General features: G+C 41.1%; 1 protein-coding gene across 9 annotated transcripts in view; it reads left to right on the top strand.

Annotated features, from left to right (window-relative positions):
• The window catches only part of NEDD4L (NEDD4 like E3 ubiquitin protein ligase), a 431,023-nt gene that overhangs the window by 326,159 nt on the left and 85,239 nt on the right, over positions 1-19,625 (top strand). For all 9 annotated transcript variants that reach the window (XM_038743604.1, XM_038743606.1, XM_038743605.1 and 6 more), the window contains 4 exons: positions 12,854-12,915; positions 13,001-13,103; positions 15,528-15,694; positions 18,628-18,760. In XM_038743604.1, the coding sequence (XP_038599532.1) occupies positions 12,854-12,915; positions 13,001-13,103; positions 15,528-15,694; positions 18,628-18,760 (465 nt within the window). The remainder of the gene's footprint in view (positions 1-12,853; positions 12,916-13,000; positions 13,104-15,527; positions 15,695-18,627; positions 18,761-19,625) is intronic.

Genomic DNA, 19,625 nt, shown 5'->3' with positions numbered 1-19,625 from the left:
AGTTCAGTGTCTCAAGCATGTCACAGCATAAGGAATGGTTTCTGAAAGTGACTTATCGTCATCCTAGTTCTGTTTTTTAAACTAACTGGCAAATGACAGAAGTGAAAATGGACAAAACCACTGTAGAATCTGTGCTGTGTTTCATGGTAGAGTTAACTCTCTTGTAACTTGGGGGTCATGTTCTTGACGAGCCTTTTAGGCTAGAGAGAAAATATATGCAATTACATTTTTGCTCTGGTGTAGTGTGGGTGCATGCAAATGTTTACTGCATCGGTATCCAGGTAGACGTGTATTCTCAGAACAATCCTTTACCTGGAACATATAAGGAAAACGTGTGTTATGGAATAATTAACTGTGTAAGGGAAGCAGTGTAGCCTAGTGCACAGGCCTGGATCTAATTCCAGCTCCTCCAGTTTGCCTGCTGCATGTCCTTGGGCAAGTCACTTAACTTTTCTGTGCCTCAGTTTCCTCAACTGTAAAGGGAGACTCTGACTGGTAACCCCATGTCAGACAGGGTGTGTCTAATCTGATTAACCTGTATCTACCCAAGGTCTTAGAATAGTGCCTGGCGCATAATACGTTCCTCAACATATATAATAATAATAATAATATAATGATGATGATGATGATAAATGATAATAAGCCACATGAGTTAAGGAGTAAGGATTGAACCCAAGGTTTGTATCCATGGATTCACTCAAAGGTCAAAAACATATCATTGAAAACAAATTTGACTGTATGTGGAATTTTTAGATCTATATATTTTTGTGTAAATCTTAAAACCAAGATTACCATTTTTAGGGGAGGATAAGAGCCATGTTTATTTATCCCATTCCCCTTTATCATCACCTTCCAAATTTTGGTTTCACATAAAGCATACCTTTTGCCAGTTGTAGAAAGGGAACAATAAATGTAATGGTCTCTCACATATACAGTAAACATTAATGTGTGTTTTTCCAAGCTATTTTGAAGGTAAGAATTACCTAAGTACATCCTCCTATGTATGTGTGTTTGTGTGGGTGTGTGTGGGTATATGAGAGAGAAAAATTGCCTCAGGATTTCTCACATGCTGACCACCAGAGAGTTTTGGTGCCCCCACCTGAGAAATACTAGTCCACAGCCTCCTCCAGGAGGCCTTCCCAGACTGAGCCCCCTCCTTCCTCTCCCCCTCCTCCCCCCTCCATCCCCCCCGCCTTACCTCCTTCCCTTCCCCATAGCACCTGTATATATGTATATATGTTTGTACATATTTATTACTCTTTATTGATTTATTTTACTTGTACATATTTATTCTATTTATTTTATTCTGTTAATATGTTTTGTTTTGTTCTCTGTCTCCCTCTTCTAGACTGTGAGCCCACTGTTGGGTAGGGACCGGCTCTATATGTTGCCAACTTGTACTTCCCAAGTGCTTAGTACAGTGCTCTGCACACAGTAAGCGTTCAATAAATACGATTGAATGAATGAGGAATTTGGGTTCTGAGGGAGTGGGAGGGAAGAGGAGGAGGAAGCTGGCATCAGCAGCAATAACCGCAGTGTTGGAAGGAGATAAGTGAAAGGAGAAAAGTGAATCAGGTGGTAGTGCCCTGTGACCTTTCATACTGTTTCCAATATCAGAGCAGTCCCCTGCCACTTCACAAGTGGTCACACTGGACTCAAAGAATCTAGGCATCTGACAGGTTGGGAGAACAGTGGGAAAGCATAATGAGCATAGAAGAGAGGGTTTAAGTCTTGGGAGAGAGAAGAGGAGCGAACTTAAAGGGAAAGTGTACCAGCTCTGTGTGTTGTACTCTCACAAATACTTTGTACAGTGCTCTGCAAACAGAAAGTACTCAGTAAGTACCATTGATTGATTAAATGGAAGAGAAGGGGAGAGGTAGGGGTTTGAGTGGGTGAGAGGAGATGGGACTGGGCAAGATTGAAAGGGGAATGAAGAATTTAGACATTTGTTCTTTCTCTCTCTCTTTTGCCTTTTATATTTGCATATGCGTAAATGTTTCTATTTCTTCCATCATCATATCATTGTGCAATAGTGCATAGTGCCAGCCAGCTTGCTGTGCCTCAGTCTCATTAATCTCACCGCCAACCTCTTGCTCATGTCCTCGTGGTCTGGAACTCCCTCCCTCTTGAGATCTGACAGATTATCACTCTCCCTTCCTTCAAAGCCTTATTGAAGGCACAGATCCCTCAAGAGGCCTTCCCCGACTAAGCTTCCATTTCCTTTTCTCCCTCTGTCTTCTGCATCACCCTTGCAACTTGTATATGCACTCTTTATTCACCCTTCTCAGCTCCACAGCCCTTGTGTATATATCCTTAATTTGTTTATTCATATTAATGTCCACCCCCCCACCCCAGACTGTAAGCTCGTTGTGGGCAGGGAATGTATCTACCTCTTAGATACATTGTAGATAAAATGTATCTATCTATCTCTTATAGTGTACTCTTCCCAAATGCTCATTCCAGTGCTCTGCAAACAGTAAGCCCTCAATCAGTCAATTATATTTGAGTGCTTACTGTGTGCAGAGCAGTGTACTAAGTGCTTGAGAGAGTACAATACAAAAGAGTTGTTATTAGATTGGTTGCTTGATCATCATCAAGGGTATTTAGTGCTGGTAGACACGTTCCCTGCCCACAGTGAGCTTACAGTCTAGAAGGGGAGTTAATATAAATAATTTATAATATATAGCATAGAAATGTACATAAGTGCTGTGGGGCAGATGGAGCAAATATCAAAGGTCCAAAGGTCACTGATCCAAGAGCATAAGAAATACTGAAGGGAGAGGGAGGTGGGAAAAGAGGGCTTCTTGGAGGAGATGTGAACTTAATAAGGTTTTGATGAGTGGTCTGGCACATAAATAAGAAGAGGGAGGTCTAAACTAGAGGGAGAATGAAGGAAAGTGGTCATCAGCAAGGTAAGTGAGATCAGGCCACAGTGAGTAAGCTGGCACCAGAGGAATGAGGTGTTCAGACTGAGCTGTAATAGGAGACCAGATAGGTAAAGTAGAAAGGGGAAAGCTGAGTGAGTGCTTTTAAAGCTGATGATAAGGAGTTCCTGTTTGATGCAAAGGTGGATGGGCAACCACTGGAGGAATGGGGAGACATGACTGAATGTTTTTTTATAAAAATGATCCATGCATCAGAGTGAAATATGGACTGGAATGTAGAGAGACAGGAGGCAGGGAGGTCAGGAAAGAGGCAGATGTAGTAGTCAAGGCAGGATAGGGTAAGTGCTTGGATCAGCATAGTAGCAGTTGGGATAGAGAGGAAAGGGCAGATTTAGCAATGTTGTGAAGGTAGAATTAACAGGAGTTGACAATAGATTGAATATGTGGGTTGAATGAGAGAGGTGAGTGGAGGACAAGGGCAGGTTTATGGGCTTGTGCTTGAGGGAAGACAGCGGTATTGTTTACAGTGTTGGGAATGGTACCTCAGTCTCCCCACCTTGCATTTTTTTATTACACTTTTTCTCTTCTTTCTCCCCTTAGTCTTTAGAAACTCAGACCACTAACCACAGAAGTTTAAGGAACAAAATGTTTTAAAAAATACACCACCAGCAAAATTGTATTTGAGACATAATGTGTGTGTGTGCATAACTTGTTCTTCATTGAATATCCTTCTGCCCCCCTTCACCCTCCCTGTTTCTTATAGAGAAGCAGCGTGGCTCAATGGAAAGAGCACACGGGCTTTGGAGTCAGAGGTGATGGATTCAAATTCCGGCTCTGCCAATTGTCAGCTGTGTGACTTTGGGCAGGTCACTTAACTTCTCTGTTCCTCAGTTACCTCATCTGTAAAATGGGGATTAAGACTGTGAGCGCCCCCTGGGACAACTTGATCACAATTATTATTATTATTGTTATAGGCAGGGTGGGCTCCTTTGGATCCTGGGTCAAGGGGCTAAAATGGGGGGGCGAAGGGGTAGGAAGGGGGGCACTGCACTAGCCGCAGAAGCAGCATAACCTATTGGATACAGTCTGGGACTGGAAGTCAGAAGGACCTGGGTTCTAATCCAGGTTCTGTCCCAGTCTTTGGTAGTCACCCCACCTTCAGCCCCACAGCACTTATGTACATATCTATAAATTATATGCATTAATGTTTGTCTCCCCTTCTAGACTGTAAGCTCATTTGGGCAGGGAACCAACTGTTGTACCCTGCCAAGAGCTTAGTACAGTGCTGTGCACGTAGTAAGTGCTCAATAAATACCATATGGAAGGAGATGAATGGCCACTGGAGCTTTTGGAAAGTGGTCAGATTTGTACTGAGTGATGTTTCAGGAAAATAATTGGCATAGTGGCGAGGAGCACAAACTGAAAACAAATAGACTGAAAACTGGGAGATAAGTGGAGGAAACCTCGGCAGTGAGTGTATATTATTGATGAGAAGGATTTTAGACTTAATTTTTTTCCCTTTTATGTGAAGGTCAACTTAGGTAACACAATAATAGAGAGGCATGTCACTGATATTTCTGCCTAGTAGTTTAAATTAGTCTTTACTCGAAATCTAACAAAATCCTGAGCTATTTCATTAAAACTAATGGAACAGAAATCATGTTGTGTTGGTGCCATGTAAATGCCAGCAGCCCCTATTATAAAATGGAGTCTGCCAAACAGATACACAGTGAACTACTCTGCATTGGCCGATTATAAAATGACCCTGTAGCCAATTCACTGCTCACTGTGCAACCTGAGGAGGAATTGGACCTATTTAAAGTGTATGCAGTTGGGTTAACTGTTCGTGTTCAGCAGTTCAATGGGAGCATCTCTCAATTGCTTTATATAAATATTATTAAATTAGCCAGGAAGCATTCTAAAAACTCTTAGCATCGCAAATTAGCACAGTCTAGTAGCTGGACGACCCTGGTTTGAGTCTGAGCTGTGCCACTCACCTACTGTATGACCATGGGGAAGTCACATAATTGCCTATACCTCAGTTTCCTCATCTGCAAAAGAATGATAATACTACCCTTTCTACATACTTCACAGAGTTGTGTGAGGGCTGAAATGAACTAATTAATATGAGAAAACTTTGGGAATAAAAGAACTATAGAAAACCGAGGTATTATTATTTATAGGGGGCCAAATCTGGAATTTCCTCCTTCAGGACTCTAAATGGTACCCTTTGTGAGTAAAATCACAACATGGGGAAGGTTGCTGATTTTACATATCTTTCCATATATTACTGTTTAAAGGTTTCCTGATTATGGACTTGTTTTTTCCATCACTACACAACTTGTCACTGTAAATAATAATAATAATAATAATAATAATGACATTTATTAAGCGCTTACTATGTGCCAAGCACCATTCTAAGCACTGGAATAGATACAAGGCAGTCAGGTTGGACATAGTTTCTATACCACGTGGGGCTCACAGTTTTGATCCCCATTTTACAGATGAGGTACCTGAGGCACAGAGAGGTGAAGTGACTTGTCCAAGCTACACAGCAAAGTGGCAGAGCCGGGATTAGAACCCAGGTCCTCTGACTCCCAGGCCTGTGCCATTTCCATGATGGTCTTTTGGTTACAAAGAAGGAGCAGCCTCGATTCACAGCTAGGCCCATCATGGTCCACTCCCTGGCCAGCTCCCCTTTCTCTTTCATTCATTCATTCATTCATTCAATCATATTTATTGAGCACTTACTGTGTGCAGAGCACTGTACTAAGTGCTTGGGAAGTACAAGTTGGCAACATACAGAGATGGTCCCTACCCAACAATGGGCTCACAGTCTAGAAGGGGGAGACACAAAACAAAACATGTGGACAGGAGTCAAGTCATGAGAACAAATAGAATTAAAGCTAGATGCATGATAAATACGGTTGATTGATTGATTGACAGATGCGCATCATTAACAAAGTAAATAGAATAGTAAATATGTACAAATAAAATAGAGTAATAAATCTGTACAAACATATATACAGGTGCTGTGGGGAGGGGAAGGAGGTAGGGTGGGGGGGATGGGGAGGAGGAGAGGATAAAGGGGGCTCAGTCAGGGAATCAATCAATCATATTTGAGCGCTTACTGTGTGCAGAGCACTGTACTAAGCATTTGGGAAGTGCAAGTTGGCAATATATAGAGACGGTTCCTACCCAACAGTGGGCTCACAGTCTACAAGGGGGAGACAGAGAACAAAACCAAACATATTAACAAAATAAAATAAATAGAATAGATATGTACAAGTAAAAGAAATAAATAAATAGAGTAATAAATATGTACAATCATATATGCATATATACAGGTGCTGTGGGGAAGGGAAGGAGGCAAGACGGGAGGGATGGAGGGGGGACGAGGGGAAGGCCTCCTGGAGGAGGTGAACTCTCAGTAGGGCCTTGAAGGGAGGAAGAGAGCTAGCTTGGCGGATGTGCGGAGGGAGGACATTCCAGGCCAGGGGAATAACATGGGACGGGGATCGACGGTGGGACAGGCGAGAACGAGGCATGGTGAGGAGATTAGCGGCAGAGGAGCGGAGGGTGCAGGCTGGGCTGTAGAAGGAGAGAAGGGAGGTGAGGCGAGGGAAGGCCTCTTGGAGGAGGTGAGCTCTCAGTAGGGCTTTGAAGGGAGGAAGAGAGATTGCTTGGTAGATGTGTGGAGGGAGGGCATTCCAGGCCAAGGGGAGGACGTGGGCCAGGGATCTTCCTCCCCCTTGCCATTTCCCCCCTCTGCTTTCCTCCTCGTGGGGCAAAAGTAATATCCAACTGCCTATCTGACACTCAGTGGAAAAGGTAATGGCAACAGCTCTTGCCCTAAGTTGCTCCTGCCCCACCAGGCTCAGGGAGGATTATCATATTCTGACTGGGGGTTCCAGACTGCCTTCTGGATCACTTTTACCACTCCTACCTCATCAATCTGGGAGCCTGCTGCATGGCTGCTGTTTGGGAGGGTACAGACAGATACTCAGTCCAACTCCAGCTTGTCTGGACTCTGAAGCCTGGGCCTGAAGTCACCCAGGGGTGGCAGTGAAGTAGGGAAATAAGGCTAGGAAATGGCAGCATCCTAATCACAGTCAGTTGTTTGGATGTGTAACAATTTTAGGGACCCGGAAACAAGCCGGAAGATGGAGTAGAATGAAATTATCCAAAAAACATGACTCATCTTTGCACTATTTAACCACCATTTATATTACGCAGATACTTAAAAGTTAGATGTTAGGTGTGCCTCATACAGATTTGGTTTCAAAATCAATTTTTCGTGTCATGGATATGACTTCCAATCAGTGCTATATTTATGGCTATAGATTCATGACCCCTAAAAGCTTACCTGAAATGCAAATGGACCAGTGTGCTCCCATTTCTTAGTAGGCTGGCATATGAACAGCTTTTTTGCGGAGATATGCTGAATGGTAAGCACTTTGGTATCCCTCGTCTGTTCTACATGGTCTTCCCTTCCACCTCTTGTCGGCCAGTGGAGGTCCTGGCTAATCGGGTGTCCTTATTCGGCCTGTCATATCTTTAAATGGGATTCCATATCAGAAGAATGTCAGGAAGAGGAAGTAACATTAGTAGGGAGTGGCAGGGAGAATGGGAAGATAATGAAAAGTAAACTGATTATCTGAACGCCACTTTGAATTTCAAGACTATTTTTAGGATTGTGGCAAAAGGAATCCACTCTTTTCTGAATCCATCCTTACTAGTAATAACAATTGTATGTTTAAGTGCTTACTGTGTGCCAAGCACTGAACTTAGTGCTGGGGTAGATAAAAGATAATCAGGTTGGACCCAGTCCCTCTTCCTGGCCCACATGGGGTTCACAGCCTGAGACTTTCCTCATCTGTAAAATGAGGCACAGGGAAGATAAGGGATTTTCCAAGTTCCCACAGCAGACAGGTGGCAGAGATCAAATAGAATCCAGGCCCTCGAATGCCCAGGCTGGTGGTCTTTCCACTCACTTGTCATGCTGCTTCTCAGTTCAGTTACTCTCTGAGAAAAACCTTATTAAAAGCACATCTCCTCCAAGAGGCCTTCCCTGACTAAACCTTCATTTCCTCTTCTCCCACTTCCTTCTGCGTTGCACTTCCATGTGATTTGCGCCCTTTATTTCTTTAGCCCTACAGTATTTATGTACCTGTCTGTAATTTATTTATATTCATATCTGTCTCTCCCTCTAGACTGAAAGCTCATTGTGGGCAGGGGACATGTCTACCAACTCTGTTATGCAGTACTCTCCCAAGCCCTTAGTACAGTGCTCTGCACACAGTAAGCACTCAATAAATGCCATTGATTGATTCAGTACTATAGACAAAAGAATTTTCCCTATTCATGGAAGGCACAAATTAGGAGGAATGAGATAGGGAAACATGAATTGTACTAACTTCAACTTCTTAAAATTTTAAGAATGGAAAGCCAAAAAAAGAACACTGTAAGCATTCAAGGAGTATCCTGGTTATTTTCATATTCTTTCTTGCTGTTCAGAGTGGAAAAAACTATGTGTCAACAAATGGAGAAATAGATGAAGCTGCTGGTTTCCATCTCTTGAACAGTAGTTCAGCATAGGCAATTTAAGTACCACAATAAAAATGAAATATAAACCATAATGTAATCACCATATTCACATGTATGCCACATGCCATGAAAAATGCAAAGGCCTCTACATTATTTTTGATCGCTGAGTTGGAAAAAGAGGACTATATTTGAGATTAATATTCCTGCAGTATTTTAGCCAGCAAGGAAGCAAGGAGTGTGAAACACAGCTGAGGCTATTTTGCAAGTTTTCTGTTGCTGTGCATTCCTAAAGTCAACCTTTCTCTCATTATTTTTCTCAGTGAATTCAGGAAAACTGAAGCTCCCATTCTAGTTCTTGGCTAAGCATGATGGTTTTAAGGAGTTGAAAAGCTCAAGTTTGAGGGCACAGGAACTTGTGTATATCAAATGTCAAAAATGAGCATTGGGAGAAAGGCAGGGTGGTTTTCAGACTGTCTGCTATAACGGATTTGACCGGTATGCATGTGGGGCCCTAAACAATTAGCTGTCTTATCCACATGCCCCTGGTAAGTCAGTAGTGAAAGAATGGACTCAGATTTCCCAAGAGAACTACTTTAATCTGAACAGTCATATATTTGGTTGTTTCCAAGTGGATTATCATTGGCAAGAGGAGAATGCATTTTTGCAAGTTTTGTTTCCCTGTCCCTTTCCACTTTCAATCATATTTCCACATCTGGGAGCCCAAGGCAGGCATGAGATGCAGAGGTCTGACAAGAAGGAGAGGAGAATGGCAGGGGGCAAGAGTCCCATGACACCAATTGCATGAACTAACTTGCAGAAAAGATGTGTTCAGTGAAACTGAGACACAGCCTGGAAAGTGGTCTGGGCCTTCTTTTGACCTTTTCAGTGAAAAACAGTCAACTCCTCTTGGTGGCCCTCAGTTACTGGGTCATCACATTCTCAGTTGCGAAGGCTTTGTAGGTTTATTTTTTTAATGATCCTTGTTTTAAGTCATTTCAATCTAAGGCATCATATTGTATTACATTGAAAATCCAATTCTGTAAACTAATTGGGGAAAATAACTGTTCCTGGCAGGCCAGTAGGAAAAACAGTTGACTGCATTTGTTTTAGAAGCTTTGGGGTTCAATACACGAGCCACTGGGGAGGAAAATGAAAAAAAAAAAAAAACAACCAAAAAACAAAAACCTTGTGCTTTGGCAAATGTTTTGAATGGAAAAACAACTCTCTTTAGCAGTTGACTAGCTGCAAAGTGTTTGGCCTAATTGGGATCTTGGCTTCTCCCTTGCCTGTTCTCCAGTTGTTTGCACTTTTAGGGATAGAGCAGAGACAAAAAAATGAAACTTAAATTTGTGTAACTTGCTACTTGTTTCAAATCCTATAAGAGGATTTGGGGGTAAGAAGGTTGAAATTATTGGCATAATGTTTGAAGAAAAGCTAGGAATTTCAACTCTCCCCAACCTCCTCTGTCATAGATGACTCATTGGGTTCAGCCACATGACTGCTTTGGATCACTTAAGTATTGATTGAATGATGTGGCCATTGTAGAGTAAAATGCATCCATACAGCTGGAATAGACTAGCTTAGAATATGCATTTTGCTTTGTGCTGTATGTTCATAGCCTGATTTTCAACAGTTTATAGAACTGGAATTAAATAGAAGAACTTTCTTTTCCGATAAATTAGTCCACCCAATTTGTGCAAAGCATTCCAGTTAGCTCAGTTGGTTAGAACAAGGTGTTACTAACACCAAGGTCACAGGTTTGAGCCCTGTGAATCTGTCTTTTTGTCTTTTGTAAACATTGTGGCCTTATGGAAAGAACAGGTTCCTGGGAGTCAGGAAACCTGAGTTCTAATCCCAGCTCTACCACTTGTCTGCTGAATGACCTTGGGCAAGCCACTTAACTTCTCTGTGCCTCAGCTTCCTCATCTATAAAATAGGAATTGAATATTTGTTTTCCCTTCTACATAGACTGTGAGCCCCATGTGGGACAGGGACTGAATCTGACTGAATTATTTTATGTCTTCCCGAGAGCTTAGAAGAATGTTTGACACAGCAAGTAATTAACAAACACCAAAGTTGTTGTTATTACTAAATGTTTGGGGAAAAAATAGGCACTGACCCTGCCCTCCAGAACTTACAGCCTAAATCAATTGTATTTATTGAGCACTAGTTGTGTGCAGAGCACTGTACTAAGCACTTGGGGGACCACAATATACAGAGTTGGTAGATACGGCCCCTGCGCACGTCAAGCTTGCAGTCCAGATGGGGATACAGACATCTTTATAAATAAATTTTGGATATGTACATAAGTCGGTGGGGGTGAGGGAAGGATGAATAATGGTGCAAATTCAAGTACAAGGGTGACACAGAAGGGACTGGGAGAAGCAGCGTGGCTCAGTGGAAAGAGCATGGGCTTTGGAGTCAGAGGTCATGGGTTCGAATTGTGGGTCCGCCACATGTCTGCTGTGTGACCTTGGGCAAGTCACTTAACTTCTCTGAGCCTCAGTTCTCTCATCTGTAAAATGGGGATTAAGACTGTGAACCCCACGTGGGACAACTTGATCACCTTGTATTCACCCCCCCCCCAGCGCTTAGAACAGTGCTCTGCACATAGTAAGCACTTAACAAATGCCATCATCATCATCAAGTGAGGGCTTAGTCTGGGAAACCCTCTTGAAAGAGATGTGGTTTTAATAAGGCTTTGAGACACATATTCAGAAAAAGTTAACCACTTAAATTTAATATTTTTACTTAACCGTTGCAAGCAGTAAGAAAGAACAACTTCCGGAAACTAGATTGCATACATCGAGAACTCTCTCAGTTCAGTCTTCTGTACATCTTTTAAATTTTCTGATGAGCCATTACATTGTATTTTGCCTTCTAAAGATTCCTGAGTAATAGTAATAACTATGGTATCTGTTAAGCACTTACTATGTGCAAGTCACTGTACTAAGCGCTGAGGTGTATACAAGAAAATCGGGTTGGACAAAGTCCCTATCCCACATGGGGCTCACAGCCTCAATCGTCATTTTCCAGATGAGATAACTGAGGCCTAGAGAATAATAATAATAATAATAATGGCATTTATTAAGCGCATACTATGTGCAAAGCACTGTTCTAAGCGCTGGGGAGGCTACAGGGTGATCAGGTTGTCCCATGGGGGGCTCACAGTATTAATCCCCATTTTACAGATGAGGGAACTGAGGCCCAGAGAAGTGAAGTGACTTGCCCAAAGTCACACAGCTGACAAGTGGTGGAGCCGGGGATAGAACCCATGACCTTCTGACCCCCAGGCCAGTGCTCTATCCACTAAACCATGCTGCTTCTCTGAGTATACCATGTCCACCATCCTCCACTTCTCAACAGGTAGTGCTATCATTCCTTGGTCAATCAGGAAGGGTAGAGGTGACCCTAGTCCTCTGGCACCCCAGGAACTGGCTCTCCATGTGATGGAAGCCCAGGAAAACCTTTCAACCATAAAATAAAGAAGGCAAAAGATATTGAAGCTACCAGTTCAAAAATGGAGCTTCCCTTTTCTACTTTAGAGAAATGACAAAAAGCCTCAGGGAATTGCTATTGATGCATTTGACAGGCACTGCAAAATGGAAAACAATTTTTCAGGCAGTTCCCTATTTCTAATGACAGATGACATTCTAACTTGCCAATTATAATGAAAAAATAGTGTTGGATGTTGAACCTCCTGTAATGACTGTATGTTTCGTTCCCTTGAATCTTAGTAAACCCCAACTTGAACTGCATGGTGACTTAGGGTTAGTGATATAGTTATTTGGTGAATTTAATTAGGTACTGAAATTAAGGCCTGCTCAAAATCTTACCTCTGTACATGGGAATTTTAGCAGGCATTTTGCTTACTAGAATATGGTCTTCTGGTGTTCATTTATTTTTGTTTTTATGGTATTTGTGAAGCACCATGTGCCAGGCACCATTTAATCATTGAGGTAGGTACAAGATAATCAGATCGGAAACGGTCCCTAAGGCTCACAATCTTTATCCCCATTTTACAGATTAGGTAATTGAGGCATCAGCATGTTAAGTGACTTGTCCAAGGTCACACAGCAGGCATTTGTCAGAGTCAGGATTTGAACCCAGGTCCTCTGTCTCCCAATCCTGTGCTCTTTCCACTAAGCCACACGGCTTTTATGGGTGCTGTTGAAATTTATTTGACCTCCATCACCCACCCCAAAGGTGATGTGGACAGAGATATGTAGTGGATTTCCATTATGTGAGAGTACATCGTAAACATTTTGTTGAATGCAAGCATTGAGGAGGCTCCCTGATTTAAAGCATGGCCACATTTCAAAGGCAAAAGTTCTTAACATGAAACCCAGTTAGGTGGATCAAGATTCCTCTAAAAGTTGTGATTTGAGTACTCAAGCTTTGTTTTCATTTCCTATCTGTAGACAGAGGACCCAACCATGGAACGACCCTACACCTTTAAGGATTTTCTCCTTAGGCCAAGGAGGTGAGGGTTTTTTCTCAAATCTTTCTTTGAGAAAGATTTCATTTTCAGTGTCCTTTTTCTAACTTGGTATTTTCTTGTTACCTAGTCACAAATCTCGGGTAAAGGGCTTCTTGAGATTGAAGATGGCCTACATGCCGAAGAATGGAGGACAAGATGAAGAAAATAATGAACAAAGGGAAGATATGGAGGTAGGCCACATTAGTTCAAGCCCTAATCGTTTTCCTCATCTTATCACCTCCCGTTCCTCTCTATTATCTTTCATTATAAGCACAGTCAAGGTGCCAAGTCTTAAGATAAAATTTCATTAGAATATAGACTATAGTTTATAGTCATTGTAATATGCATTCAGTTCTTCTATAATGCATATTGTCATGAGTCCTTTTTGGATAAAATACTGTTGAGAAATTAGGGAGCATTCCTCCTATAATGCGCCCGGAAATGTTCGATGTTGTGCAAGGGCCTGCTTCAGTCAAGGTGGGGTTACTTTAATCAGAGTTTTATGGAATGGAAGTGTTCTTCGGGAAAGCATTATAGAAAACTGACTCTGTCTTGAGAAGCACAGAGACTGTGTTCAAGGACATCAGCTTCTGAAAAACCTACATAGAGTGCGTTCCTGTCATTTCAGGAATTTTTTTTTTTTTGGATGAAGCTTTTTGCATAGGGTTAGAAATCAGTAGGCCACAGTGGGTGAGATCATGAGCAGTGACAAATCCTTCCTTTTGGAGGAGGAATTTTGAGACCGCTGTTAAAATTTGCTAAATTACTGCACTACTCCAGTGAGGGATTCTATCATGGTGAGGAAGATTCAAAATATTTTAAAAGTACCTAAATTATCCAGAGAAGGGAGTTTGATTTGGTTTTTGTTTAGTTTTTTTCAGAGGATTGGTATCCATATCCAGTATTCCCTTTTTTCCCCACAGTCCCTTTTTTCAGGTCTATTTCTTCATGATTTTTACTTGGTCCCAAAGGCCTCTTGCGGTTCTCAAATCACGGATCCTTTTTCACCTTTGCAAACAACATTAACTTTTCAACTTTCATGCATTCTTCACATTTTTTAAAATAAGCTAGTATTGTGTAACATCTGCCTTTAAGGATTTTTGAAATCCAACTTCTTCATTTAATTCTATTAGGTTTTGGCTTTATCCCTTTTTAAATCCCTTCTAGCCCTTGGGATTCATGCAGGGTGGATAAAAACATTTAGAAGGTCTATCCAAGTTTCTTTTTCATTTGGCGTAAACATGTTAAAATGCATTAGACAAGGCTTTTTTCTAGAAAAACCATTTTGAAACTGATGGTCTTGATGCATTTTTCATTGTTACTTTCTTGGCTGGATTGACTTTCCACTTGTCAGTCACAGCAGTTACCTTGTGCTCTGCCACATATTTTCAAAACATTGTCTCTGCCTTGTTTGGACAGTAAAGAATTCATTTAGCTCTGACAATGGATGTTAATTAAGGCTTAACGATTGTTTGCTTTTCCATTTGGGTGCAGCTGTCACAAATACATATGTGGGTAATGTTGGTTGTGGGAAAGTTTTCATCCTTCAGCCTAGATAGTCAAGTTTCTGGCAATTGAAATCATTTCTTTCATCCCTGCATAGATGTGATAAATAGATCATACTAATGGAAGCTCTGAATTTCAAAGCAGCACTAGTTCACCAGCATCATTGCATTTTAATTACAATTTTTTACACATTTATAACCTTAAGAGCAGTAACCAACATATTTCCAATTTTACAGCGACTTTACTGAGGGACATTAAGAAGGGGCTACTTACTGTCTAAAATATGTCTGGTAAAAATAAAATTTTAATTTTAATACAGGAAAAAACAGTTTTTATGAAGGAAATATGTTTGGAATTAGTTTAGACAAAAAGGGTTGGGAGGAAGAATCTAAAAGTAACAAGCCAAACATGGTTCAGGAGCTTTTGAACATCCTAAAGTCCTCTGAAATATGCAGTCCCCTTGGAATCATTTGACCAGCTCATTGCCCGTCTTCCTCTGCATCGAACAGAAAATCTGCAGCCATGAACAGAGTACAGTGATCTGCGCACAGTAAGCACTCAATAAATATGATTGATAGATTTACTGATGCCCCCCAGAGAGTTCCAAACCAATCTGGTCCCAACCTGAGGGTAGAAGCAGATTGTATTTGGGATTCTTGGGGCCAAAACCATGAGGCGACAGGCTGTAAGCTCCCTATAGGTTGGGATCATGTCTACAAACTCTGTTGTACTCTGCTGTACTGTACTCTTAAAAGTACTTAATAATACAGTAAATTCTAAGCAAGTACTATTGATTGATTGATTTAAAAGTAACCAGAGTTGTGGCTTGGCTGTGATGGCATTACATTCAGGGTCTGAGGGAAGAGGGGCTAGAGGATGCACCTGCGAAGGAGGAAATTACTTTAGGTGACTTTATCAGGGGAGCAGCATAGGACCTTAGGACAGAGATGGTCAATTCACAGTAAGATTGAAGTGTCAAATAGGATGGTGCAGTATTTCACCCCTTAAGCATTGATGACTTTTTCCGGGTGCCGTCATCATTGTCATTCTGTGTAATTCCAGCTCCAAAAGAATCCACTTTTATCCATCCATTTGCTTTTGTTCAACAGCATGGGTGGGAGGTTGTTGACTCCAATGACTCAGCTTCCCAACACCAGGAGGAATTGCCCCCACCACCTCTTCCCCCGGGCTGGGAAGAGAAAGTTGATAACTTGGGGCGAACTTATTACGTCAACCACAACAACAGGACTACCCAGTGGCACCGACCAAGTTTAATGTAAGTCTCTCCCTGGTGACGGGAAGTGTCATCAGATTGTCCAAAAGTAGGACTGATTCTGGCATCTCTTTGCCTAAATGATCTCAATACAAATGATTTCTGTGACTCTAAAGTTCAGATGATCCCAAACCCCGTCATCTCCATTAAAGCAAAGTATCTGATCACATTACAATTCCTGCATTCTGAAGTTTACTACCAGTACCACTTTTTACATTTAAAAATGTGATCCATAGAGGAGTTAATTTCACAGATACACATCCATATAATTAGAATGAAAATTTGTTGTGATTGTTCTGAATTGTTCTAGGCGTAATTATACATGATTTATTTTTCTGGTCCTGAGTCTCATTGAAACTTTTTGTTTCAACAGTGTTAGGGAAGACTAGAGGCCTAGCCTACTTTAACAGGTCACGCTGTCCCTGAACATGAATAGTCTTGTTTCCTTTTTCAAAAGCATAATTGAAATAACTACCTTGCTCTTGTCATTTAAAGATATCTTTATTTTTTTTTCCTTTGGCCAGTAAACATTGCTGGGCCATATCATATCATTCCTACAGATTTAGTGATAAGCAAATCAGTGAGGAAGACCTTTGGTCACACTATAGGTAAAATTAGCTTTGGGCATCCTTACATGCCAAGATTGGAAGAATCTTATGAATATAGCCCTAAAATGGTTCCCAGTGAAGCCAAGCCACTCATCTCACTAGACAGTGAAATGTGATAATCCATGGGGTTAACCGTGAAGATGCTAATGTTGAGTTTAAATGCCTTGTCTGGAATTAAAATGTCTTTGTTCTCTGAAATCAGTGAAATATAGACCATGTGATAATAGGTTGTAATAGTTCCTGCTTAATTTGCAGTGCTTCACCCAAGGTCAAGGATTTGATATGTCATAATTGTAATATATCTCTAAAGCCACAGTGAATTTCAAACACTGTTCATTCAGTTTCTCCAAAACCGTCTTTAAAGACGTCAAGGCTGTTAGGGACTTTGGATAGTTCTGGTTGAAGGCTTAAAAGCATGACATACTCTTGGTCATAAAATATACCATATTATAGTGAACACTACATCTCAGATTCCTCATTTGGGAACTCTAATAACAGAGAAGTAAAATTTTTTACACATTCATTAAAAAGTTAAATGCTTTATCTTCAAAACCTCTTTCAACTTCCTTAGGCATACTGTAGTTCTCCAAGGTAAATCCAAACATCTATTCTATGAAACATTCAGGCAAGTTGTCCATATTTTGTACATTGCTTCTTAATTTTAGAATGTGCTATGAAATTTGACTAGACACAGACATGCAAATACCAAATTATGTGGCACTATTACAACACAGTTTCTTTCAAAGCATTTTAGTTGCCTTGTTTAGCAGTCTAATTTATGCTCATGTTATTCAGCATTAAGTAGATGTTCATTTAGTTTATCATGAGTTCAACAAACTGATTTTCATTAACATAGCTGTGCAGAATACTTTTATTCTCAATTGGTGTTTTTTACATTTCACTGCTCTAATGCCAACCCACTCATGTGTCTCACCACTAACCTCTTGCGCACAGCTTTGGAGTCAGTGGTCGTGGGTTCAAATTCCGGCTCAGCCAGTTGTCAGCTGTGTGACTTTGAGCAAGTCACTTCACTTCTTTGTGCCTCAGTTACCTCATCTGTAAAATGGAGATTGACTGGGAGCCCCCCGTGGGACAACCTGATCACCTTGTAGCCTCCTCAGCGCTTAGAACAGTGCTTTGCACATAGTAAGCGCTTAATAAATGCCATCATTATTATGATTATCATTATTATCCTCCTTCAGGCCTGAAACTCCATTCCCTTCATATTCAACAAGACCACCACTTTCCCCACCTTCAAATCCATATTAAAATCACATCTCCTCCAAGATAATTTCCCTGACTAAGCCATTGTTTCTCTACCCTATTCAAGAAGCATTATAGTTTAATGGAAAGAACACCGCTCTGAAAGTCAGCAGATCAGGATTCTAATCCCAGCTCTTCCACCTGCCTGCTGAGTGACCTTGGGCCAGTCACTTAACTTCTCTGTACCTGTGTCCTCATCTGTACAATGGAGTGTCAATACCTGTTCTCCCTCCTACTTGGACTGTGAGCCCCTATAGGACAGGAACTGGCTGACTGAGTTGATTATTTTGTGTCTACCCTAGTGTTTAGTAGTGCTTGGCAAATAATGAACACTTAATAAATGTCCCATTTTATAATCATTTTTGGTTACTACCTAAACTATAATGTTAGGATTTAATTGGAGATTACTATAAAGCTAATTTCATTTGGTGATTTTGGTTGTCACACTGAATCCTCCTAACAAAATGTGGATGAGATCCAAGTTAGAAGGAAAATATGGCGACAGTGGAGATTATGAAACCCTTCAACTACAGACCCTTCTTCAAATTAGGGCAGTTACTAACAACTCCATCATCTCTGGCTGCCTCAGGAAGCTGAGGTGCCCTTGGGTTGTTGGTGTCTCAAGCAAGAGCATTAGCTTGGTCCTCTTCAGGCATTTCACTCTATCTGTGAGTTTAAAAACAATATCTTTAATGAAATATGAGGAGTTTTTTTCAACATTTAATCAGTTGAGGATTGAGGCAATCTGATAGGATTCAACTTCTCTACTTTCTAACGCTCTCTACTTCTAAACTGTTCTCATTATACATTGAGGATTTCTGCTTCCTTTAGTGCCAACCAAGCTACTTCCCCAAGCTCATTGTTTCCCTCAGAAATTATATTTTGTGAGGGGTAGAAAACCTGATGATTGCTTTTCAGACTGTTTTATTTGACTGGAAGGAGCTAGCAGAATTAATCATTTAGTGTCCAACAGAATGCAAATGTTCAAGGTAAGTACATAGAATAAGAAATTAACCCCAAACTATAATTATCCTGTATTTTCCTCTTCCCTCTGTCAATGCCCAGTGACGTGTCTTCTGAATCGGATAATAATATCAGGCAGATAAATCAGGAAGCAGCACACAGACGATTCCGCTCTCGTAGACACATCAGTGAAGATTTAGAACCTGAACCTGCAGAAGGTGGAGATGCTCCTGAGGTATCTGTCACACCATGGAATTGCTTCTTTCTTTGTGCAGTCCACCTATTTATTTGGGAGGCCTTGCGTCTAGCTCTGGGAAGCGTTTATAGTTTTAATTTGTGGCAGAATTCCTGTGCTAATTGTTCTGCCAGTGTCACTGATGCTAAGTAATAATTCAAAGTAAGCCTTTGCAAAATGTAACTGTGTACCTCTTGGTGTCAGCCCCAGTGGGACATCTTTTTGAACTGGATTCCCAGCTTTTTTTTTATCCCAGACCTCTTTCCAACAGTTTCCAATCATGTCTGAAAACAACAAAAATGGTGCCTTTGTGACCTGTTAGCCCTTTACAGCCTTTCTTCTAATCTTCAGTCCCCTACTAAAATCCCTGCCCCCTTTTGGCTCCCACACTATCAATTGAAATATTGATACCTTTGTGTGTATGCATGTCAAGATTTTTTTTTTAATACATGCAAACATCTACGAATTTATGCTGTTTGGTTAAGTTAGGCACTTCAAGAGGCTAGCGGTCTTCATATTTTCAGAGTATTGGCACGTATCGGCTGTGCATTGTTGGGTTTCATTTCACTGGGCAGATCACTGTGTTGAGACTGCCTTGGGGAACTTGGGCAGCTCAACAGGCAATGGTATATATGCGGCACACACTAAAAATGTGATGCCCATGCACACATACCTGTATGTACACCTGTGCGTGCACACACACACACCATGGTATATAGAAAAAAAATCAGTTTTATGCGTTATGATGGATCTGTTGCTCGATGCTTCCACCATGAGTTTGTCATCAATAATGTCTTTTTGCCTCTAAATTCACATCACTGCTTTGTTTTTTTCAATATTTCGTTGTTCCATGATTGTCTTTTTT

Source organism: Tachyglossus aculeatus, chromosome 3 (assembly GCF_015852505.1).
Source record: "Tachyglossus aculeatus isolate mTacAcu1 chromosome 3, mTacAcu1.pri, whole genome shotgun sequence".
NCBI lineage: Eukaryota > Metazoa > Chordata > Mammalia > Monotremata > Tachyglossidae > Tachyglossus > Tachyglossus aculeatus.
The sequence above is the reverse complement of the archived record's forward strand: the minus strand, read 5'-3'. Positions and strand labels throughout refer to the sequence as shown.